The 26,234-nt window shown below is 43.9% G+C and overlaps 1 protein-coding gene across 13 annotated transcripts in view; it reads left to right on the forward strand.

The window, feature by feature from the left end:
- Window positions 1-26,234, forward strand: part of KALRN (kalirin RhoGEF kinase) — a 514,059-nt gene that overhangs the window by 154,316 nt on the left and 333,509 nt on the right. For all 13 annotated transcript variants that reach the window (XM_057430160.1, XM_057430159.1, XM_057430148.1 and 10 more), the window contains exons 2-3: window positions 8,463-8,537; window positions 23,931-24,045. In XM_057430160.1, the coding sequence (XP_057286143.1) occupies window positions 8,463-8,537; window positions 23,931-24,045 (190 nt within the window). The remainder of the gene's footprint in view (window positions 1-8,462; window positions 8,538-23,930; window positions 24,046-26,234) is intronic.

Below are 26,234 nucleotides of genomic sequence, written 5' to 3' on the forward strand. Positions count from 1 at the left end.
GTGATCTCAGCAGGACTTCGTACCCCTCTGCAGGGCTGGTTTCTACTTGCGGGCCCCGTTTCAAGAGTTTAGGACATGGACCTTGCTTTATCCCTAAGTGGAGAATTTGTGCTTAGGAAGGGAAAACCCCCTTTGAGTTGCAGGTTTGGGGTTTCACTTTGTTGAATTTTTTAAATTAGCTTCACAGGATGACACAGTAGTTGCAAGCTGAAATCACAAGTCCTAGCAGAAAGAGGGACCAAAGGGGATGAGCAAAGGAAGAAATGAATCTGATCAGAGGGGTTTTGAGGGGAGGTGAGATATGGAAATGTAAGCCTAATTAATAGTGAGGCTGTAGTTTCTGAATATTGGATGAACCCCAATCAAAAATTACTAATTTAAAACCCACTCTGACACTCACACTAGACACAACCATCCTTCCTGTGCAGGGATTTTTCTGAAGGCAGTGGGCACTTTTTCAGCCTGTGTGTCTGCTCGGCTGAGGCATGTTGAACCCTGTCAAAAATGAAAAAGAGAACTCTGCATTAAAGCGAAAACGTATGGATTGTTTTTTAAACACGGGGGAAATGGTATTGCTTTGTTTGGGATTTTTGTTTTTCTTTTAGGGAAGTCACAGGCCTTGGGACAAGGATCTCAATGGGCCTCTAATTAAAGTTGCTTTCTTACTGTCTGGCATGAAATCCCCCTGAGAGGCAGATGTTTGCAAAGCACACTTGAGGCACTGGCATATGGTTCCTTTGTAAGGCTGGCGTTTCAGCAAAGTGCCTCCTGAATGTTGTACATAGTTAGATATTTTATTTTATTTCTTTGTCCTGGAGAAGTTACTGGCGGCTGGGGACCTCCAGGGTCCAGGAGGGAGGCTTTTTGAGAGACACATGGGAAACCCTAAGCACATCACTGATACGTGACAGATGCAGGCAGGTGCCCTGGTGCAGCTCTGTGGGAAAAGCCTATTGACTAAACCATTGCCAGTTAAAGGGAATTATTCTAACCTACAGAATTTAATAAAGGATGAAGACCCTGGGTACCCAACCTCTGGAATCTGACAGAAGACTTGCATCCTTCTTACAGGAACCCATTAACAGGTCTAAACATTTTACAGGATTACAAGCTTCTGAGGAATGTTTCCATAAGGAGTCCAGTTGTAATTAGGAGGGGACTGAAATTAATAGAAAATATTCTTGCACGCTGGGCTTGGGTAGAAACCATGGCCGTACTTAGAAAGCGGCCTGTAGCTCTTCATTAACACCATAAAAGACTGTTGCATCTGGACTGTCAGTGATGTGTAGTGCAATCTACAAGACACTTAATGACTAAAAGCTCAAGGTGCTGAATACACTCACCTCCCTCTGGGGCAGCACATCCGTGCCTTGCACACTTAAGAAATAAACCACCAGATTTTGTCTCAGATGACCTAATTTTTTCCAATTCTTTTACCATCTCCCTTTCCTTCCCCAAAAATTCTGTGATCACCAGAGCAAGTCTTTTCTACTGTCGATGCCTCATTTTTGGCTATCTATAAAAGCACACTGCAACAGTTCCCTGCCTCAGAAAGGCTTTTTGAGACAAAATTAATTCATGTACGTAAGGTGCTTTTGAGGTCTGTGGAGCTGACTGTGCTTTACTAATGTGGACAGTCATTATTTTCATTCTCTAGAGAAGAAAACCAAGATCTAGCACAGTTAAAACAGCTTGTTCAGGATCACAAGGCAATTTAGGAGCTGAACCACAAATAGAGCCAAGTCTTTTGACTGGCAATCAGATGTTCGATCCACAGGGCTACCTATAATGTCTAATTATTTTTCTAAGGGTAAGAACTGAAAGATCTCAGCCTGATTCCAAAGTCCTGATGGAAATAGAAAGCAAATGCATAAAAGATTGACTCACAGTTGTTGCATTCTCTTAGCATCTCTATTAGTGTATGTTTAAAATGGAACAAATAAAATTCCCTGTGGATAGAGATGAGGCAGAGCCTTTGCCGCAGATTGTGCATTAATTCGGTATCCTTCTGACCCTTTGAATGGTTTTATGGCATGTATGAAAAGGCAAAGCCTGGCTGCTGGCTTAGGTAGGATGGACAGGATGCAGTGTTTTAGGCTTCAGGTGCTGAACACAGCTTATTTGAGGCCACGTGTGCACAGCGGCTAATGAATTCTCATGCTTGCTGCAAGCGGCTGTATCTTTCTTGAAGCCTTTCCTATTTTTTTGGCATGCTTTCAAGCTGAGGCTACTGTTTAAATGTGTGGACATTCAAAGGCTGTGCTGGGAGGCTCGATGCTGCCAAGTACCTCGTGGAAGGAATAACAATCTCACCAATTAGCAAGCTCCCCCAAAACCCAGCCCTGCCTTTCTGTATTACAGGCAGGGGAGGGAAGTGGGCTGTGCAGGGATTCAAGAAGTGGGAAATCAGAGGGACCAACCTGTCCATGTAAAAGGCAGTTGAAAAGCAGTTGGACCTCTGACAAGCACTGGCAAAACTTGGAAGTGGAGGTAGCCTGTAGTATTGCCACCCAATAGCTGTGGCCAGAAAGATGTTGCAGCAAGCAGTAGTGGTGTATAATGAATAAAAGGAAGGACAGAATAAGGAAACACAGAGAAAATATTAGTCCTGGACTGACCCCAAGTAGTACACATATAATATTACACATATAATACAACAACATTCATCTTTTCATTGTAGAATAAATGCAGCAATGTAATGAATATAACTTTTGTTTCAGCTGGGATAAAGTGCTAGGCATGTGGCGCTGTGCAGACCATCTATTCAGTGTCCATGATTCTTGCAACTTTTGAAGCCATGGCATGGGTCTGTAATTCACATTAAGAAGAATAATAACCTTTGTTAGTTAAGCATATAGCTCTGGGTTAATCTTCAGTAATAGCTGGTAATGAAACTTACAGATTAATTTTCTATTTTTTTCTGGCAGGTGCTGCCTTTAGATTCAGTTCAATGCAATCCTTCTATCGTCTGCGAAGTCAAAACTGGCTCTTCTGTTGCCTGCAGCGGGGAAGTGTGACAGGAGAGCCTTACAGGCTCCTGGGAGGCTCAGGGCATTAAAGTCTTCTTTCTTTGTATCAGGGATCACGCTGTTGTCCACAGAGGAGTGATCGGCAGATGCAGAGTGTCCAGCCCCATTTATCTCTGCCAGATGGTGCTAAAATACTAGTCCGGAACACATGTTACTTCTGTTCTACCAAATGCTCATGCCATGCTGTGGCCTCTCTGCCTCTGAATCAATGAGCCTCAGCCAGCAAAATCCCAGCAGCAAAGGCCCCGGCAGCCCTTGGCTAAGCCCCTCTCTATTGCTTGTCGAAAATCAGAGAAATCTGTCTAGGAAATCTCACAGCCCTGCAGGGACAGACAGTAGTGTGCAGGAGAGGGAGGAAGGGGTTAAAGAGGGTTTAGCGCACACACAAGGTAAATATTTGAGGCAGAAATGCACAAAGAAAGAATAATGGGGAGAGAAGGGCAGGCGGAGGAAGCAAAAAGTGAAAAGAGAAGAAAACAGAGGATTATATTCTGCCAGAAGACAAAGGGATGGTTGTATGTGAGAAGCATTGGGAAAGCATTGGGGAAATGAGGGTCCAGCTCTGCACAAACTTTCTGTCTGACACGGGACAAGTCAATCTTTCTGTGACTCAGTTTGCAAAGGCTACAATGGGAATAATAAAGTTTCCTTTGTTCTGCCTTTCTCTGCTCACATCAGATGTCCCTTCTGTTTGTATTTTGTAGAAAGCCAAGATGCACTTGGCTTTCACTGCAAACACAAAATCCATTGAGAATTTGAGAGGAAAAAGAAGAGGTAGGAAGCCAAGAAGGCGATGATAAACCTAGAAGATAACTGCTCCAAAAACTGGGGAGGCAGAGGAGTACAAGAGAGACCTTTACTGAGGGAGGAAGAAAGAATATGGACCGGATTAATGCTACTGTTGCCTCCTGGACTCCAGTACAGTTCCTTGAGGTGTGGGTTTAGCCCAAGGTGTTCAGTTTTGCTTGGTTAAAGAAACTTCATGCTGACGTTTTTAAATAGTCAAAGCTGTTCTGAGAGCTGAGAGAATGTGGGCTGCCTTTCCTGAAACATTGCATGGGACTTGGGATGAACAAATCCTGCTGAAGGCATCAAGAGCCAAGTGATTAAGCCCCATGCAGTGCTCTGACAGGAGGCCTTCTTCTTGCCTACGCATACTTTTTTAAGTATAGAAAGTATTTCCATATTTCCAGCAGCTGATCTTTATTCGAAGCCAAGAGCTGCATTTTTCATATTAGAGCTGAAGCTTTTCTAGGAAAAGCCACTCTGGAGGAGACCATTGGTTCGTGTAGCCTAAGACAGTGTCTCCGACAGAGGCCCTGCTCCCTGCTTAGTGAAAGAAATCCTAAAGCCCACAGGACTCTCTCCAGGGATAATTTCTGTTTCACTCCAAGAGTTAGAGTTTGGCTTTCAGTTCAAACTCTGTAGGCTGATATTCTTTCCGAAACTCTTGCTTATTTTATTAATCTTTAAAGTTCCCTGGAGCTGTTTGCTGTTCACAGGTCTGTAACCTGCTCGGGAAGCCCCTTGAGCTGCTGACCTCCACATCAGCAGCAGTTAGCTCCCTAGGCTACCTGGGACATTTGTGTGGGGAAAAAGGAATTTTCTCAGCTCCAGGTTTGCTGCATTTAACATGGACACATGCCTTAAGCTTCCCTTTATCACCCAGCTGGCTTCTCATTATAGCATCTCACCTAAAACTGTGAGTTGTTTTTGCCATGCAGGGAATCCCTGCTGGGAGACAGGCTGTGCATGTGTGACACTGCTCTGCCCTGAAACGTGACTCAGCCATGCTGAAGATCCACTGTTTTAATATTTCAGTGCTTCCGAGTTAACAGGAGTACGTTATTCTGTCAACTGCTCCAGCAGGCATGGTGTATTTTTCTTGTGTCACTGGAGTAATAAGTTTGTGGATAGTCATAGCATCCTGATAGGTGGATAGCACATTAAGCCAAGGCATGATAGAGGTGTGAGGGGCTGCAGGGTAACTGAGACATGGAACCATGTCAGCAATTACAATGCTCAAGCTTCTTTGAAGACCGTGGTGAGACTTGCAGGTAGAAGGGCAAGAGGGGCACTGTTGGGTAGTCCCATGCTTATGATGATGGTGAGGCAGAAATCAAGTGCATGGACAGTGCGCAGCATGGCTCAGTGTCCATTCCACCCTTCCTTCATCCACCTTTTCTGTGTACTCCTGCTGCAGAAGGGCTTGTGTCTTACAGGAGTAAGAGAGGTGTAGGGCAGAATACAAAGCACAGCCTTTGTCATCATCTAGTAGCAAACTGTCTAGGTGGTTGTATACCCAGGGCTCTGCAGCAAAAATTACATGGTGGTATGCAGACATGGTTTTGGGTCCAGCACACAAACAAGCAAAACAAATGTATTAGAAACAGCTGGGGAATAGGATGAAAATGAGCATTATTGAGGTATGCTTATAATAACTTATGAACTGGGAAATGCATCATTGCTGCTCTGGGCCCTCCTGGAGACAGATTTGATGTTGCTTTTGGAGCCCTCATTAAAGCCATTGCTTTTCCATTTACGCATCCCTTCCCTGAGCCTTTGCTGGAAAACCTGAGAGCATGCTCTGAGATGTAGCTGCTAGCTTGAAGATTTTATCAGAAGCTGGAGTGACCTCTGAAAGCAGTGGTCATGGCCTCAGCTCTGGGTCATAAGCTGCTACTTGCATGAGCACATACATCACCCACGGCAGGGGCGTTGCTTTAAGCACTGACCTACCTTCAGGAGTTTCCTCCCTCATCCTGAGGGACATTTTGCATCTCGTCAATTTTTGTTGATTTCCTGGCCCTAGGATGGCCTCATAGCTTTCTGATTTGTTCATCATTTTGCAGTGTGTCTGGCCTGTCCTGGAGGACACTGAGGAAGGCAAAAAAATCTGCTGGCGGCACTGCCCCCATTTGTATCTTCCCTTGCCTTTCCTGTCAAGCCCTTTGCCTGCATCCTGTCCTGCTGCAGCTCAGGAGGTGACCTTCTTTAAAAGTCATACATTTTTCTCCTGGTCTCCGTGCATATTACCTGATGCAGTTCTTTCTTGTGGGGGAGCATCTGAAATTGTCTTTCAGCCCTCAGTATAGTGCTTCTTGCTAAGAAGTCCTTACTGTGTGGTTTGCATATACGTATACCAAAACCACTAATTTTTTTTGTTTTGTTGACTAGACTTCAGTTGTACAATGTCTGCTGCGTAGTTAAGTGCCTAAGAATTGACTTTGCTGTTTCCCTGACAAATTTAACAAATATTGGCCAAAACTCAGCTTGCACTGACACTGCCAATCCTGCAGCTGGAGAAATTTGGCCCAGTGCTCCTCTTCAGTGTCTTGGAGCCATTGTGATGTGTCTAGCATGCTGGCTGTTCTTGTTTGCTTCATGGTCGGATGAGATGCTTATATACAAAGCTTCTTAAATTCCAAACGTTCCCTGTGGCTGAACGGTTCCTCCATTTGATGTGAAAGCTAGCCACAGCCTGGGATCTGAGACGTTATTCTTGTTAAGAGGATAGGTTAATAGCAAAGTCTCGTATATTTAATACAGAGTGCCAGAAGTCCTGGTTACTTTAATGCAGAAGGAGTTCAGCAACCAGGACTAGTTTCCCTGGTCCTCAAACACTTTACTGACCCAAAGCACTCTTTAGGGGTCTCTCAGGACTGTGCTGCAATGCCTGTTTAAATATTAGTGACATTGGTCTTGGCTTTAAACTGAATTACATCACTCCTTTCTATGCTGATTTTAGTGAGTGTAGACTTAGCTGATGAGTTTGCTCATCTTCTGGAGCTGAGTGTTACAGAGGTGACACAGGCTCAGCTGCAGGTGAAAATGGCTGTTATGGTCTTCATCCCATCTGCTTCATATGTGTGCATGCATCATAGAATCATAGAATGGTTTGGAGTGGAAGGGACTTTAAAGTTCCAACCCCCCTGCCGTAGGCAGGGACACCTTCCACTAGACCAGATTGCTCAAAGCCCTGTCCAGCCTGGCTTGAGCAATTCCAGGGATGGGACATCCAAGCTTCTCTGAGCAAACTGTTCCAGAATCTCACAACCCTAATAGTAAAGAATTCCTTCCTAATGTCTATCTAAATCTACCCTTTTTCAGTATAAAGCCATTCTCCCTTGTCCTATTACTACGTGCCTTTGTGAAAAGTTCTCCAGCGATCAAATCACTGTACCCTTAAAGGCTGCATGAGGCAAGAAATATATGACGATATATAGGGAGGGCTTTTATTTCCATTCCCGTTTTCAGACCCAGATGTTCATGTGTCATCTGCTGTGTTCAGCAAGAAAGACCTGGTGGCCAGAACAACATTGCCATATTTCTAGCCAGTCAAGAAAGCTGCTTAGTGGTACCATCCTTGAAGAATGGTGGTTACTGCCTTCCTGTGAAAGGTAGAAAGTAAAAACACGGGGTTTCAAATATGTTCGACTCTTTGATAAGCTGGAATAGATTTAAGGCCATATTGAAGATCACTTGTCATGATGGGTATTCACTACCCAGTGATGGATGAGTTATTTTTCAGGCAATTCAAGTATGTTCTTCAAATCCACCTTTTGTTTTGTAATAGTGCTGATGGAATAGCAGTGTCTGGCTTGTTGAGGAGTGATCCATTACTGCTGGTCTTTTGCAAAGCAGAAAGATGCTGCTGGTGGCTGTGGCTGAGAGCACTGGCAGTTCTTTTCCTAAGGCTTCTAGAGGAGTAAAAGTCTGGGATTTCTTTGGTGAACTTTCAGGAAACATGAAATAATGTGGCACTGCAGGGAAGGCAGATGGCCTGTGCAGGTATATTTAACATGTAATCAAACAGCATGTATTACATAAGGGTGTGCTGTGGCTTCAAAACACCCCTTACCCAGAGGAGACTTTGACTGGCTTGTAAGCGTGTCCTTCCTTTGAGTGTGGTCCCCACCTTGAGACCTTCCATTTCCAGCTGTGCTGTGTACAAGAGGAGAGGAAGGGGAAAAGCTTTTGTTAAGCCAGCCCCTGTGCAAATCTGCCTCAAGGGGGCTGATGCTAAATGGGTATGCATGTGCTGTAACATTCCCTGCAATTTTGCCTGGACTGTGTTCAAAACTATGAAGGGAGAAGGCTCTTGGCTGAGTCTGCAGGCTGGGCATCTCCCAGGCTTGGTAGTATGGTCTGTGAAACAGGCAGTGGGGCTAAACCTGCTTACTTGGTGGGAAATTTGTTAACCTTTCAGAAGTTCTGAAAGATAAAGTGATGAGCTGATTCTCTGTATTTTCTTTCTACAAACATCAATATTTATGCTACTTGTAAATCGGACATTGGAGTCTGTTTCTTGGTGCTTTTATGTGATTTATAGACTTCCTTCAGCCTGATTTTGAGAAACATGGAGTGTCCATGAAGCTGGGAACAAGGATATGCTCTCACCTAATGTAGCTTTCCTGTTTTCTTTTTTTGTAGGTTCTTTTCGAAATGATGGTTTAAAAGCTGCCGATGTTCTTCCTATACTGAAGGAGAAAGTGGCCTTTGTGTCAGGTGAGCACATCTTTGCTGGATCCCTGCAGCCTAACATGAGCACCATCTGCCATGTCCTGGTTTTTACGGTGCTTCAGAGTCACAAGGGAACAGTTTTGTGTTTGGACTTGATATACTTAAATTAGCTGTTCTGCTAAAAAAAGGGCTGTATGTGGAACAGGGCTATCCACTAAGACTGACAGTGTTGGAAACCAGCCCATGTTGATTTTCTTCAGATTCTGAGAAACAGGTAAATGGGCAGCATGAGTGGGATGAAATGCAGCTTCTTAGCTCCCGCCCAGACCTATGCTGCCTCAGCTTTCAGAACGGTTCAGGGATGCTGCTTTGGGTTCAAGGCCAGTGAATATCAATAATTCCTGTTTGTAGGAAGTGCTCAGACCTGTAAAACCCTGGTGTTTCAGTTGCAATCCCAATCAACTTGCAGTTAAAAGTACCATTCAGTTGCATTTGCATAATAACTCAGATGCTCAAAGATCTCCTGCCATCCCGTACAAAGATTTACAGCCTTCATTTAGGAGACAAATCTCAAGGACCTGGGGGTGGATGAGGACTAGACGATATGGAAATGTCTTTGAGAATGGTTTGGATGATATTGTTTCTGGTGTGAATTACAACTTGTCAGGGAGAGGGGGAAGAGAAAGTCTGAACCGATCCTAATCTTCAGTGAAGTCACTCAAATGACAGCATAAAACCAGGGTATTATCAAACCAGGGCAGCATAAAACTGGGGTATTATAAAACCACAGACACACAGGGCCAGTGTTTCTGATGATTGCAAACCATTAAGGCTGCTTTGGTGATCTTCTCTGTTGCAAAGAGAAAATCTGAATCAGTAATAGCTGCCCTTCTTGTTTGCAGTCTGCTTTTGTTTCCTTCATCTTCTCAGTAATGCTGACTGCATAGGGAAGTAGCAGCGAGGCTGTTAGGTGCTTGGACTCTTCCTCCCAGCTGCTGGAGCCAGGCTTGTGAGGATGATGCTTGTCACCCTCCTGAGCCATGGAGATGTCTTGCCAGGCAGGAAAAGCTTTTGCCTTCACTACTGATTGGTGTGTGATGTCTTCCCGTGTAGCAACAGTTAAATGGTCCAGGGATCACGAGTCCTGCAGTGACTTGAGCAAACTATTTGTGGCTCTAATAAACCCTATACTTTCTGACTCATGATGTGATGATCCAGGACTTTGAGGGAAGTTTGTAAGAGACCAAAAGCCTAATGTGAAAACCCAAGACTATCCCAACTGTACTTGCATGCAGGCCTACTTTATCTCACACTGATTTTTCATTCTGAATGCCCTGAAATGTTTTACATGGTTTTTGGCTTTCACTGCTCCAAAGATGGGAATGTATTCATAAAAATACAGTGTACCTGCAGAGCAGTTTGCAACACAGAGACTCTGCTGAAATTTGGTTCTTGGCTCTTGCTGTCTCTTCCCGTGGAAATGACTGCAGGATCATTTGGTAGTTCATGGAATATTTAATAATGACAACCTGTCTGGATCGTTTACATAGCCCCTTCCACTGATGGTGCCTGCATTCAGCTCTGAGCCAGAGAGTCTCACACCAAATCATCAGCTCATTAGATGCTGTCCTGGGCCAAGCTTGTCTTGCAGCAGGGGGCCAGGGTGGTGTTGGTGGTGGTGGTGTGGGGGGGGGGGGGGGTAGGTGGCATTAAACAGGAAACACCAACATGATCCCCTGGGGTTTCACACCATGAACAAGGGACAGCTCGCTCCATGTAGACTCACCAGCCTCCAGCCTTGTAGCTGCTCAAATGTGCCTGTTATTGACATAGCTAGCTAGCTAGAGATCCTAGAATTTACACCTGCTCTCCACTGTTGCAACACCTATGGGCAGCAATTGTCAGGAGCCTTTGCAGATAAAATGCTCTGAGCTGCTAGTGTCTTACTGCAATAGTCCCAGCATCACCCTCCAGCCCAGAGTTTTACGTACTGCTCAGTCTTCCCCTGGCATGTAGTAAAGCAGACTAAGAAAGGGATTTGAGCACTTCAGCTGATGGCTAGCTTCTTTTTCATTAAAATGGAATAACTTCCTGGAGTATGCTTTGAGCCCAGAAGACAAAAATTTTTGCCAAAATAGAAAAATCAAATAGCTGGACTTTGCAAGATGAAAAACCCCTGTTCTGTAGCTAGCACAGGCTGTGGGAGCACATTGTGTTTGTAATTGGGCTCTTGAAGAAAGGGAGAGTTTTATTGAGTCCTCTTCAGAGTTTAATACTACAGTTAATTTTAACAATAACAGCACAGTAATGTTGTCAAGGGGGGTTCTCCACACACCAGCAGAATTTATCAGCATGCACAAAATCTCAGCTGAACATCTCTGTTGTAGAGTTTGTTTCTTTTCTCATCTGTTGTGGCTCACCAGCTTGATTTTTAGTCCGTGATTCAAGAGGAAGGCTGCAGAGAACAAACAAGCTTCTTCAAGCAGGGACTATACTATACCGTGTGTTGTGTTTCAGTGTTGTGGATGCTCCACACCTGGACCCTGTGGAAGAGCAGGGCAGAACAGGCAGGGAAGTGACACTGCTGCCTGCTCCAGAGCAGGCACAACAGGACCTGCCTGCAGAGCTGTGTGATCTCAGAGGAGCACTCAAGCTTTCAGAAGTGCACTTAATTTCAGAGTTGAAATACAGCTCTAACTAGCTGGGCATGGATTCATCCAGCCTAAATACCGTCTGGGGCTCTGTGCCTGGCGCTTCCCCTTGGCTGGCTCAGCTGGCAAGCGAGCAGCAGGCGCAGGGCTCTGCATCCGCATTGCTGCGCTGCAGGGGAGTTGAGGAATGGATAATGTTGAGATTTTTTCCTGGAACTGGTTCTTGATTTCTTCCAGTGATGTCATGTACAAGCTAGACTGAACCCGAGCAAAGTTCATGCGTATGTGTGTCTTAAACAGCACCTGAAAATCCCATTCCAGCACTCATAGGCAGAGAGATGGCCTGAGCAGTTGTGTGCGTGGTGCATCCTGGCCATCGCCATGATATGCTTCCATTGCTGACCTGGTGGAGTCAGATTAAGCAGGGAGTTGGCAGGGGGGAGGTTTTGGCCACCTGCTTGTTGCCTAAATCCTAATAAAATCTTGGCTTTGCCTGGGTGGTTCACTGTGTTGCTTCCAGCAATGGAATGGCTTTGGGAACCATTAGGTGTGAGCTACAGGCCAGAGGCTGATTTTTTTATATTCTGAGAAGGATATGAGTGCAGAATAGAGAAAATAAAACAGGTTGTAGATTATTTTAGGTGGAGTTTTTTTCAGTGAGAGGTGATGAAATATTTTGGAAGCTGGCTTATAGTCTTTCCTAGGAAATACAGATGCTGTTTTAGAAGAGTGGTTTAACTTGGGATGCTGTTCAGCTGCTTGATTATTTTTATAAAGATTTCCTACTGATCTGTGTAATATGGGAGAAAGTATATGAGACTCTCAGGAGAGAGAGAGGATGGTCCCTTGGTCCCTTCCCATGCATGGACCTTTTCATTCAGTTAGGCTATGAAAAGCTTGTTAGTTGACTAATGCAGTGGGTCTCACTGAGAGCATTTCCGCTTTCCCTGCGTCCCACCCAGAAGAGTTTCCCAGGATCCTTCCCAGTAATTCCCAGTCCCTGGTGGGGTCAGACGAGCAGCAGCACATGGGCTCCTGTGCTTCTGCCTGTCACCCAGGTGGTGTCTGCTGTCTGCCGAGGCAGGAGTACAAAGGAGGAGGCTGGCCTGGTTTTTAAGAGAGTGGTTGAGCATGGAGGAATCTACAGCAAAAGGTTAAGGATAATAAGCCAGTGAGCTGCTGCAGCAGGAGAGCTCCCAACACACATTCAGCAAAGTGGGAGTTTTTTCTGTGGACTTCGGCCAAAAAAAAAACATGGGGCAGAGAAGTGGATGTGGTAACAGTCTGGCCATCTCCATCCTTCAAAAGCCCACCATCCCCAACCTCCTGTGTCTCAGGAGCAGCCTTGTGAGCTGGGTCACAGCGACATCTGAGCCTGGTTGAGAACCTGAAGGGAAAAACAGACATTTCCTGAAAGGTCTTTTAGAGGGGGTATTTCAGTGTAAGTAGATCAGAAGAAAGGACAACTTTGCAATTAGATTTCATTGCATTTAGGACAGCAGGGTGAATCAAAGATGAATGCTCAGAGGGGGAGACAATGACCTTCCCAAAGGTCACAGGTCACTTACTGCCACAGGTACATGGGACCACATGTGCAGGGGCATTTTTTATATATTTTTAGTGATGGATGCCCTTCACTCTTCAGTGAAGGGGTTGAAATGAAACACCAGGACCCTCTGGGCACTGGAAGAGTTCAGATCCAGGTTACAGGGAGTCTTAAACACTGATTTGTAGACACTGGAATTTGTATTGAGTTGGGAATAGAAATAATAAAAATACTTAATTTTTGAATGATGTAAACATTTTGTATTTGCACAAAAAGTTTTGATTTAAATTAAAATTTTCCATTCTCTCTTTCCTCTGGAATGAAAATTTGAAATGAAGCATCAACAATTCTTCTGTATTTTGTTACAGAAAAATGTCTTTCATTTTATACTATTCCCTGATGTAGTTTGAAATCAATGGAAATTCCAAAAAGAGGAAATAGGCTATTAGAAAAAACACAGCATTGCTTGACTATTGAATTTTCCTAGTGCTTTTGAGCCATCATGCTTTCATCTAAAATTTGCTGCTGCATTGATTCAGTTTTTTCTTTGAAGAAGAAAATTAGGAAGTTTAGACTGTGACGTTTCCAGGTCTTTTGATGGCATCTGGGCCTGCTGAGTTTGTTTTTAATTTCTTTTTTTTTTCCTAATTTTTTTTTTTCCTTTTGTTTTACTAGGGTGTTCTATTTTTGAGGCCAGTGAAGAGCCTTTACCTATGGGGGTGTTTAGATATCCTCACTGGGACTCTAAAGTTAAAGCAGAAATCAAAATGTTTCCTGGGATTTCTGATTTAATCTACTGTAACGTGCAGAATCAGTTGCTGTATTTCTTTCCATATGTTCTACTGTAGCCATGGACTAAATTAAACAATTTCAGTGGAGAGTGTCTAGTCACTGCCAGCACTTACTGTCCTGGCACTTGGACACAGCAGCTTGCCAAAATCCACCAATATCTCCTTAGAGCAGGGAGATTTCTCCTTTATGTACTTCCTTAATCAGTGTGTGTGAGTAGTAATGCAACCTGTGCTGCGTTGTAGAAAGGCAGAATGGTTCTAGTGCCTAACAAAACTGGGGAAAAAAATCAGCCCAATCAAAATTTCTGTCTAAGAAAACTCCACAAAACTTGTGGGATCACAAGTCATAGTGTTTTGTCCAAACACACTGCACTCTGACCACCTTCTGGTTGATGGGTCCCTACATCCTGTCACATAGGTATAGCTTCTCAGTTAATGATAGGGACTTCCAAGATAACAATAAGAGGAAGGAACTGTGCCTGTGAAGCAAGAAGGTCTGCATACATCCTGTCCTGTTCCAGCTGACAGGGTTTTCTCCTCCTTAAAGACACAGTGAGATCCATATGTATCTCAGCAAGTCTTGTCTTCATTTATTCAGACAGTAGAAAGTTGTCCATATATAGAAATCAAGTCTGGGAGCTTATAAATGAAGACAAGGACCCAGGTAGGTGATGGTAGCATCTGAGATAATTAATCTGATAAAATCAACCATTTTGGTCATTGTGCAGTAAGGTGCGCTCTTTTGTCCCAGTAATGAATCTCATCACCTCTGAAAGCTTCTTCATTTCTGTGAAAGCACTTTGGTTCTTTGGCTTATGTTTTTTTTTTTTTCTAAGGAATTAATTTTAAGTGACAAGAAGCACAGAAATTCACAGCTGGACATCCTCTGCATAAGCAATGGTTGGGGTCTTTTAATCCTTTTTTTTTGGGGGGGGGGGAAGTATAGGCTATTTGAAATGGAAATACTTTGATGGAATGTGCAATTTCAGAGACATTTTCATCTGTGTTTTCAGTCAGCTGAATTTATTCTTAAAACCAGAGGGGGAAAAGACTTCCTAATAGCAATTATGTAAGTCCAATAGCTTGAACTCTTCTCTGAGCTTTCATTAGTTTGAAAGATCATAGAATCATAGAATGGCTTGAGTTGGAAAGGACCTTTAGATCATCTGGTTTCCAACCCCCCTGCCATGGGAAGGGATGCTTCACACTACACCATGTGGTCCAAGGCTCTGTCCAGTCTGGCCTTAAATGCTGCCAGGGATGACGCATTTGCCACTTATTTGGGCAACCTGTTCCAGTGCCTCACTATCTTCTACTTGGCTGTAGCTGTCAAGCTCTACTTAGCTCATCTGTAAGTCTACTTGACTTACCTGCTGGGAATGTGGCAAACCTGAACAGCCATATTAAGTCAGTTTAGAAATATTAAAAGAAATATTAAGAAATATTAAAAGAAATATTAGAAGAAATATTAAGAAATATTAAAAGAAATATTAAAAGAAATATTAAGTCAGTTTATCACATATTTCACTTGTCTGATGAACATCAGAAACTCTGATGTTGCCATTTTCTCTGTGTTTATCCCAAATGAGGAAGACAAATAATATGCAATCAGGATGAATATGGCCTCTCTTTGTTTCTCCTTCTTCTGTACAGCTTCTAACATTATGCCCAGTGGTATGAGTTTGGAATGCTTGTCAGTGCTGCCATCAGCAGCGTGACTGGCATCTCCACGTGCTGTTTTGATCCCTTCCCTTCACCAGGGGTGTCCTGGTTGCACAGTGAGCAAGTGCTGCATGGTACTTAGTTGCCAACTGGGGTTAAACCATGACAAGGAGCAAAAAGGCTTGCAGTGGGGTGTTTTGTTTTAGAAGATTTGGGGTTTATTTTGTTCTGTCTATTGTTTTATAAATATATACAGCTATTTCCATACTTCTGCAATGGAGGAGGTGAGATCAAATCTAAGCCAGCAGGGTTTGCATAGGTGTGCATAAGGGTCAGCGTTAAAGAGAGGAGGGTATTGGTGCTTCCTTGGTATTTCACAGCAAACCGGCTTCTTCCAGAGGAAGAAACAGGCAAATGTGGACTCTTGTCTGGAAGTCTTGCTTTCCACACAAGTAAGCTCTCCCTTCATTTTAATGAGTTTCCCTTGTCCTTGGTTTTGCTTTGCTGGGGCAGCGGCAAGTAAACATTTAAAATCAAAGAAGTACCCCAAAATACTTACATAAATCCATGAAGATGTATTGCAAGCCACAACAAGTTGTCTTCTTCAAATCCATGCAGTGGCTCTGGGTGATTGCAGAACAAATCTACCTGGTGGGAAATGGGATCCTTAGTAACTACGTTGAGCATCCCCTCTGCAGCCTCTGATCTGCTCTGCCAAGGGATCTTCTGATGGGAGCGTACAGCCTTGGTTTTGGAGTCATTAACCATAAGTGTAACACTGCAAATATTGGCCATTTAGATTTGACTCAAGCAGTTGACTATGGGATGCTGCAAAGAGCTACACTCTGGGGGATCAGACCCTGGTGCCCACATTGCAACTCTGTAATTTGCAGGTGGACTTGTGGGAGCTTAAATTTCTGTCACTGTTGCACTGGAACCACCTGCTTTGGAACCAGTTGAATTTGAAGGTGGACGCACAGATAGTCCTATATATGACCCTTGCAACATATTATTCCCTCTTGAAGCTGAAGGATTTTTAGTATAGAGGTCTGTTCACAAGAGGTCTGGTAGCCAGCAGACTCTCACACTTCAGCTATGGAAGAGAAAGGAAGATAATTTTAAGACTCTGGGTACCAATTCCTTGATACTTTGCTTTCCTAGGAAGTCTGTCAATTAGATCCAGAGCATATTGTTCATCAATTTATTGAGGTGCCTGACATCATCTGAGCTCATTCTGTCTCCTAGTTCTCCTCATTATCATTCATTTTTTCACTGTATTTTGGACTGAAATACCTTTTGAGAAGTATTTCGGTTCCTCTGGAAACTCACTTACGGTCTCAGCACAGTCTGCAACATCAAGATTGATCAGCTTACGATCTGCTGGGGTCAGATGAAGCAGCATATTCATTTGAACTGCAGTAGACAATCTGAATGGAGACCAGAGACACTACTACTCCTGTCTCCACTGCTGATGTGTTGCAGGACCTTAGGCAAGGTATTTGAGGGCCTTTACATGTGTGGATATTTGCCTGTGTCTATGGTTAGTCCTTGTGAATTTATGCTTATAGCATGCAGCAGGAAGCAGAGGGCTTGAATCCCTTAAAAGTAGATATATGTAAGCAGGTAACTATTATGGTAGAATGGCTGATAGAACTGGAGAGATGCTGCTTGAAAACAGAGCTCAGTAAAATCATTGTTGTATACAAGAAGTATGCTTTAAAGGAAACTCATAATTTCCTGTCCTAAACAGGATTACACTGGAATTTCAGCTTTTTGCTCACATTAATACTACTCTGGGTTGGCCAACATCTTAATTTACTTGTGGGCAGTCGGAGCAATCATTTGCACCCACCACTAGGAGGATTAAGATGCCAGTTCAGGCATCAGATCCCTGTCCCTGCCAGGACAGGGATCTTGTGGCTAGAATCTCTTTCCTCTTCATTTGAAGCTTGAACAGAAAAGTGGTCATCAGAAGGTCATTGCTCCCTGCTTCCATGCATGTTTCCTGAGGGTTTCTTTAATGCTTTCTTTTAATGTGGTATCTGTCATAATGCCTTGTACCATCACTGCAGTACCCCCTATATGATTAGTGGAAGGAAAATCATAGAATTGTAGAATCATAGAATAGTTAGGGTTGGAAAGGACCTTAAGATCATCTAGTTCCACCCCCCTGCCATAGACAGGGACACCTCACACTAAACCATGTCACCCAAGGCTCTCTGCAACCTGGCCTTGAACACCACCAGGGATGGAGCATTCACAACTTCTCTGGGCAACCCATTCCAGTGCCTCACCACCCTTATAGTAAAGAACTTCTTCCTTATATCCAATCTAAACTTTCCCTGTTTAAGTTTGAACCCATTACCCCTTGTCCTATCACTACAGTCTCTAATGAAGAGTCCCTCCCCAGCATCCTTATAGGCCCCCTTCAGATACTGGAAGGCTGCTATGAGGTCTCCACGCAGCCTTCTCTTCTCCAAGCTGAACAGCCCCAACTTTCTCAGCCTGTCTTCATAGGGGAGGTGCTCCAGTCCCCTGATCATCCTTGTGGCCCTCCTCTGGACTTGTTCCAACAGTTCCATGTCCTTTTTATGTTGAGGACACCAGAACTGCACACAATGCTTCAAGTGAGGTCTCAAGAGAGCAGAGTAGAGGGGCAGGATCACCTCCTTGGACCTGCTGGTCACGCTCCTTTTGATGCAGCCCAGGATACGGTTGGCTTTCTGGGCTGCGAGCACACACTGAAGCCAGCTCATGTTCGATCTCTCATCAACTAACACCCCCAAGTCCTTCTCCACAGGGCTGCTCTGAATCTCTTCTTTGCCCAACCTGTAGCTGTGCCTGGGATTGCTCCGACCCAGGTGTAGGACCTTGCACTTGGCATGGTTAAACTTCATAAGGCTGGCATCAGCCCACCTCACAAGTGTGTCAGGGTCCCTCTGGATGGCATTCCTTCCCTCCAGCCTATCAACCAAACCACACAGCTTGATGTCATCGGCAAACTTGCTGAGGGCGCACTCAATCCCACTGTCCATGTCAGCAACAAAGATGTTGAACAAGACCGATCCCAACACCGATCCCTGAGGGACACCACTCATTACTGGTCTCCAGCTGGACACTGAGCCATTGACCACAACTCTTTGTGTGCGGCCATCCAGCCAGTTCTTTATCCACTGAGTGGTCCATCCATCAAATTGATGTCTCTCCAATTTGGAGACAAGGATGTCGTGTGGGACAGTGTCGAACGCTTTGCACAAGTCCAGGTAGATGACATCAACTGCTCTACCCCTGTCCATCAGTTTCGTAGCCCCATCATCGAAGGGCACCAAATTGGTCAGGCAGGATTTCCCCTTAGTGAAGCCATGCTGGCTGTCACCAAGCACCTTGTTGTTTTTCATGTGCCTTAGCATGCCTTCCAGGAGAATCTGCTCCAAGATTTTGCCAGGCACAGAGGTGAGACTGACTGCTCTGTAGTTCAAATAAAATAATGTAATCCGATTTCTGGGAACAAATGCTGAATTTAGCAATGGTTTCTGTACAGACTAGAATAAAAGGAGATGGGAAGAACCAGCAAGCAAGCCACTGATAGGCAAGACCATCAACAAAGGATTTTTGAAGGAGGAATGCAAGACATATATGTCTAAATATTTGTTCTATGTGTACTCTGTGCCCTGAAGAACACGTGTTTTTCTGACTCCTTTTTCCAGAGCTCTAATAACTAGACCATCTGCTTGCCAAATCAGAGCAAAGCCTATGAAAACCCACCTTGAAAAACAATTAGAAATTATCAGCTGTTTGTTTTAACATTTAATAACTGTAATTAACAAACATAATGACATGTTTGATTATTGCATCCCATGTCTGTGAGCTCAGTGGGAGGCAAGAGATGGGACCTATTGATTAGAGCAGTTGAGACTCTTCCATTTTTTTATTTTCTTTCAAAACAATATGCTGGATAGTTCTCTAAAGACACTGCATGTAAAATTGATGTTGAGATCGTGGCTGACTTGGGGCTAAATTAGCCTCCTTGGGTGAATTACTAACAACTAGAGGCAGAGTTTCTGTAATGTTTTCAGTTGCTAACTTTTAGCACAGTGAAGCTCTAACACAGTGGACTAACAGAAAACCTCATTTCTGTTCCTGGGTCTTAAGTGACTTTCTGTGGGATCTGGGCTGAATTTCTTCCCCTCTCTGTACCTCTCTATTCTTCTCAGTAAAAAAGGAGATAATAATAAAGAGGGGGAATGGCATAGACTCCCTATACAGCCAATGCCAAAAGATTTTCTTCTTTTTTAGTGGATATTTCTACCTGTCTGAAGTCTACATTAGAAGAGATGAAAGTCCAAATATAGGCATATTAAGTGTCTAAAATCCAGTGGTGATATTATCTCATTTGGTCTGCCTAGAAAAGCTGAGATTTGTGGTTAGAAAGTGCAGTGGAAAAGGTACATATTATTAGTATTTAGTTACTGAGCTCTGGAAAAGTCTTACGGTGAATTAAACATACCATGGTTTGTTCTGGACGAAATTTGATGTTACTCCATATAGGCTCTTCATAAAACTGTAAATTATGCAGGCATTCATAAAAAATAGGGATTGCTCAATAATTTGGATTGAATTGAATTGAATAGTTTGGAAACAAGCGAAGGATTTTAATTTGTATGATTCACTTGTAATAATAATTTCACCCTATTGCTCACAGCATAGAGCAGTACTTTTATCACAAAAGAGAAACGTTTGTTTGTAAACCTCATATTTCTTGAGATTTGCGCCCTGTCTCCTTGTTCTTCCGTGCAATAGGACTAGAAGGAGTCAGTCCAGTTATTTATTTATCATGCCATCATCCAGAAACCTCCAACTGGGTCATCCTGTAACCTTCCTCCTTAAACAAGAATTAACCCATTTTCTCCAGTCCGTCCTGGTGACTTCTGACTCTGCAGTACAGCCTCATTTATTCTGCTTCCCTGTGGACATTTTAGATGAATTAGTGAGGGATAATTTTTATCCTGAAGCAGAGACAGGACAGGAATGTTCTGGACCCTGTTTCCTTTCCTGTAGCTGAAATCCTTGTGCCATTGTTAGTAATAGGGTCAAGAAATTTCTGATTTAACTTTTTCAGCCTACCAGAATTTAGTTTGTTTGCAGGGAGTATGGGGGAAGTTGGAGCATTTTGGTGGTGGTGGTGATTTGGGTTGGTTTTTTTTGGGGGGTGGTGAGAGGGGGTCCAGGGCTCACTGTGGAACTGTGGGTGGGAAAGGGGTCCCTGGCCAGAAACACAGGTTTTGGTTTACTGAGCTGAGGCAGATGGGCAGCATGAGAGTGATCAGGGCTGTGTGAAACTCATGGCCCTTCCCAGGTGTTTCATATACTGGCAGAGGATTTTAACTCTGGGCTTGGATGTCTCCTGATCTCATCTCTTAGTGCTTTTCAACCTTGTAGAGATACTTAAATACTTGGGAACAGAGGAGGAGAGAAAGCCCGACTGAATAGTGGGTAGCATGTTCTTCTGGGATGCAATTCAAGTTCAGGTCTCTGCTTCAGTGAATATTTGGAAGCTTTTGAAAGCCTTGGTTACATCGTGATACGATGGGAGATTTTTCAAAACCTTGAAAAGCTTCCTGTGTTGAAAAAATATTTCCCTCCAGCTTCAGTTGCTACATCGGTTTGCTGCATCGGTTTGCCATTCTATAGGCTGGCTTGCTTTTCTGTTGGACACATCACACATCATATAATGGTTTTGGCATTGTTATGGTGCATGAAATAATCTCAACAAAGGGAGAATGTGCTTAAAATGAGGACTTTTTTTATAGGTCTGAAAATAAAAATTAGCCTACTTCCTTGTGAATTGAATCCTTGTTAAATTACCCTCCCTTCCCCCATTCTCATGCTTCGGTAGAGGAATGGATCAGCCAAGGTGACACTGGACATTCTCACCTTCAAGGTGTGAAGGCAAAGGCAAATACCAGGCACAGAGATCTGGGTGGAGATTAGGCAGGACAGGTTTTGTATTCCATGTGTACCCCTGGCTGTATGAGGGCTCAGAATGAAGATGACATCTCTTGTTTGCCTCTCTGTTTTTACCCCTGGACAAATCAGACATGACTTGGCTCCAATGAATAGTTGCATAGTGTTGCCCTTAAGGTATACAGCATCCATTGAAAACTATGGGAATTTCAGTGTTGATGTACTGTAATTCAGGGTAACACTGGCAGCTCTATCCATATAGATGAAGTTTATGTAATGGACTTTGATTTGTACAGTCTCCAGTGCTGTAGAAAGCTCTATAGAATCATAGAGCAGTTAGGGTTGGAAGGGACCTTAAGATCATCTAGTTCCACCCCTCTGCCATAGACAGGGACACCTCACACTAAACCGTGTCACCCAAGGCTCTCTGCAACCTGGCCTTGAACACCACCAGGGATGGAGCATTCACAACTTCTCTGGGCAACCCATTCCAGTGCCTCACCACCCTTACAGTAAAGAACTTCTTCCTTATATCCAATCTAAACTTCCCCTGTTTAAGTTTGAACCCGTTACCCCTTGTCCTGTCACTACAGTCTCTAATGAAGAGTCCCTCCCCAGCATCCCTATAGCCCCCCTTCAGATACTGGAAGGCTGCTATGAGGTCTCCACGCAGCCTTCTCTTCTCCAAGCTGAACAGCCTCAACTTTCTCAGCCTGTCTTCATAGGGGAGGTGTTTCAGTCCCCTGATCAACCTTGTGGCCCTCCTCTGGACTTGTTCTAACAGTTCCATGGTTCCATGTCCTTTTTATGTTGAGGACACCAGAACTGCACACAATACTCCAGGTGAGGTCTCACAAGAGCAGAGTAGAGAGGGGCAGGATCACCTCCTTGGACCTGCTGGTCACGCTCCTTTTGATGCAGCCCAGGATACGGTTGGCTTTCTGGGCTGCAAGCTCGCACTGAAGCCGGCTCATGTTCATTTTCTCATCAACCAACACCCCCAAGTCCTTCTCCGCAGGGCTGCTCTGAATCTCTGCCCAACCTGTAGCTGTGCCTGGATGTAGACAGGATGTAGAAAAAAAAAATAATATCAGGTAAAACTTTGCTACTTTTAGCTGCTTCTCTGTAACTCTGGTCATGCGGAGACACAGACGGTTTGTGCTAGAAGGTAAGCTTCTACCTATTGTGGCATCAACTGAATGGACAGTTTCAGAATAAAATGGACAAAGGGGTATGTTGTCAGATGAGAGCTGAATCTACAAGTGGTGTCTTTGTTCTGCAAGCAGGGCCAGCTGGAAAACCTGTGCCTTGGGGTTCATGCTTGTATCTCTTCACTTTGGTTTCTGGCTTGTCCACCTGCAGGAACTCCTGCCATATGAAGCAGTTCCTTGATTCCTGATGTAAATTCTGCCTAGAGCAATTCTTTGTCCTGTGGTGATCCAGGATACTGTGCTCTCACATTGATCCAGCTGTTACAGCAGAGTCTCTTTGACTCTTCCTACTGAATTAGGCTTTTGCTTTTTAGGACCCATGCAAAAGTCATGCCCCACATAGCATGGGCATCCTGTGTTCTGCATGATGAAGTGCACTGTGGATCACCAGGTTGGACAAGGCCTTGGGTGATATGGTTTGGTGTGAGGTGTCCCTGCCCATGACAGGGGGGTTAGAACTTGATGATCTTAAGGTCCTTTCTGACCCTAACTGTTCTATGATTCTATGATTCTATCTGTATGTCCTTGTGTAGCTTTTTCTTCTTGTTGGCCAGGTTAATTAGTTCAGCGAAGCACACTGTTTTCCATTCTCAGAAGTGATATTTCTGTTAAAGGGATTATGCTTTCCATTGAAAAACACAAACTCATCTGCATTTTTACAGTTGATTTGCAAGGACCTTGCAGTTCTGTGCTAGCTTTTTGAACTGTTATTTTGCTGTGACTTTTTCCTAGATAACAATACAAATGTGTATCTAACAACACACAGTTCCTGAAAAAATCCTGTGCTAGTATGAGAAGAAAGAACTAAATGTTAAGTGAGGCACTGGATTCCCGTTTCAAGCTTGTTAAACTTTGTTCACAGCCGAGAATAAAATAAAGTGCTGTAGAATAGATTGTATTCATGCCTGTATTTGTGATTGTATAATTGAGGATAGAGTCATTTGTTTATGGTTGAGCCTTTTGCTGTAAAAGATGAAGTGCTAGACACTGGCAGTTTAAAAGGAGTGAATTTTAAGACAGGAAAGCTACAGGGAAAAAAGAACAACAAACCCAAACAAACCAAAAGCCATTCTAATTGCCAACAACACTCTAAATAGAAAGCACAGGAGGCATGAACTCCTAATCAAATTTTCAATTCCTAATGAATTGCCAGATAGATTAGGACATATGACTGCTAACTGGCAGGACATCGTAAATTATCTGTCAATGAGCGATGCAATAGGCTGAGTAACAGTGAAAATACTTTCACTTTCTTGGTGTTGACTAGTTTCAAACTATCCCCACAGTAGGATTTCATTAACATTGCGTGCTTGGATTGGCAGTTGTACTAGATTTGATGGGATTAGACAAAAGTCAGAAGAAATGCTGCTAGCAATTCTCCTTGTTTGTTCTTGGGGCTTTTTTGTTTGTTTTGGTTTTTAAGCTTTTCATTTTCCCCCCTTCTGAGCTCCAGCAAAGGCAAGCATGTCTTCCTCAATGAGGCAAGCCTGAAAGCTGCAGAGAGTGCATGGGCTCTTGATTGTGCTGCAATCTATGTTTATCAATTCAGCGCACATAGTTTTTTTGACATGTGCTTCCCGCCTGATTTTCTAACAATCCTTTATTTTCTGCAGGTGGCCGTGATAAACGAGGTGGTCCTGTCTTGACCTTCCCAGCCCGCAGCAATCACGACAGAATAAGGCAGGAAGACCTTCGGAAACTTGTGACTTATTTGGCCAGTGTGCCAAGGTAAAGCTAGAAAGAAAACACTTCAAAGCTTAGGGTGGATGGGTGGGTGGGGAACTTGTTCTTGGCAATTGCTGATTTCCAAGTATTAACATTTAGTACCTTCAGTTCTTGTGACGGCGGAACAAAAGTGTTCCCTTCCTCCTCCTGTGTATGCTCTCATGCAGCAAGGCAGGAGCCCCAGAGCGGAGGCAGTGTGAGCAAACCCAGGCTTGAGGCTCATGACAGAAAGGAGGAGCAGCTTTCGTTCCCCATGTGGCTCTTCTAAAGGAGTGGAAAGGGAGGAGAGTGCTTAGAGGCCTGCAGTTAAATATAGCTGGAGCTATATTTAAGATGGAGAAATATTAAGCTATATATTAAGCTGGAGAAAGCGTGCTGTGTGCTGTTGCCTTTTAATGCCTTGTGGGAGGTTCTGGAGAGCTGGGGTAGGGGGCTGTAGTGGCTGGCAAGGAGAGCTTGCCCCATGTGAAGAGGATGATCTTCCTGCTCCAGCACTTCCCAGAGCTCTCTCAAGGCTCGGGAAGGAATATGAGAGCAAGGGGCAAACACAGCTGCATGTGCCAGATCTGCCAGTGCTTCTTTCCTGTATGTCACAAGTCCTCTGGCAATGCATTTTTTGCTGTGTTAGACTTCTGCTCATCAAGGTTTTACTAATAAGCTGTATTGGTTTGGTTTTCCCATCACTCCCTTTTTTTCCCCTCTAGCCACCTCTATTTTCAGCCATATTGTGAGAGAGACTACAGGCGTGCTGTGGGGCTGAGAGAGCAGTAGGTCACTCCCTGGGAGTGCATGTCCCAGGGCTTTACAGTCCCCATCAGGCTGCTGCAGTAATGAAACTGCTTCCTTCTATCTTATCTTTATTTTGCATGGTCACAAATACAAAAAGATACCATTGGTTGGGGTTGCAAGCAGTTGCAAAAATTACCTTCTAACATGTCAACCTTTTCTATTAATTTTTCTTCCCTCATGGAGGTGGCAGCAATTGCAAGAAAAAGCCCTTCTGTTCCCCACCTTCACACAAATAAATCGATTAGCTCAATCTTTGATGCTGCTTTTAGTTGCCTCACTCTGAATCAATCCAGCAATGATTTTCTTTGATGATGCAGAAGCTGGGGGACAGAGGAGCATGCTGAAGGAGCTAATGCAAGACCCAGTTGCTTTTCTCTCTAGAAACACTAGAAAAAATTTCCCCCTTCTGGTCCCCACTGCAAAGCCTTGTTCTGTCCTGATGTTTGAAGCTTTTGATGGGCATCTCTGGTTATATCAGAGAACATTCCTTCCTCTACAGCACAACCTCCCATCATAAAAATATGCCAAACACTGTGAGACTGGCTACTCATGAAGCACTTCCACCAGTTTCTCAAGGCTCCTTGCAGACTGGTTCTGTGGAGACATTAACCAGAGTACTGTCTCCTGATTGGGATACTACACATGGAGGTGTGTGGAGCAGAAATCAGCAAGAGTGAACAGAAGTCTAGAAAAAGCACCCTATAAAGGAATGATTAAAAGAGTAGAGGTGGCTCAGCCTAGAGAAGAGAGTGACAAAGGTCCTTGAAAGCATTTTGTGATGCTGCAAAAAGATTCATAGAGCTGGGACAAGAAATAAAAATGTTACACCAAAGCAAGGGAAGCTTAGGCTGGACATGAGGAAAATATTTCTAATGGACTCACAGTAGTCCTATAGTAAGTAATCCGATTTCTTCTTAAATTCCTCCATAGCTCTATAGGCAAACCTCTGGCACAGGTATAAATATTAGTGAGAGGGGATAATGAATTACGAGGTGACTTATTTAGGTTCCTCCAAGTCCTGCTTTGTGTGGTGCCACAGCTGTGAACTCAGTGCTGTAGGAGGGAAGCATGACCACAGACTTTGTGGGTTTGGCATGCGGGATTGTGTGACCTGTGCAGTGTGAGAAAACACTGAGAACTCATTTTCCCTAAACATTTTGTTCGCTTCAACAAGGGCAACTGGCAGTGCTTTCAAACCCATTTACTTTTTGGAAACAAATATATGGAAGGAAAGGTTTGAATTCCCCAGCTGGCTCCTTGTTCATGCTTGTTCCAAGATGAGTGCTGTAGTGAGTAACTACATCAGCCATCCACCCAAATAAACAGTTTCATTAGCAGAGACTCTGAATAAGATGTTAGAAGAAACTGCTCTGATGTTCAGAGTGTTGAAAGGGGGAGAGTTT

The sequence above is a fragment of the Pezoporus wallicus genome, unplaced genomic scaffold, assembly GCF_028554395.1.
Source record: "Pezoporus wallicus isolate ANWC-B61680 ecotype Strahan unplaced genomic scaffold, APGP_CSIRO_Pwel_v1 contig_5261, whole genome shotgun sequence".
Classification (NCBI taxonomy): Eukaryota; Metazoa; Chordata; class Aves; order Psittaciformes; family Psittacidae; genus Pezoporus; species Pezoporus wallicus.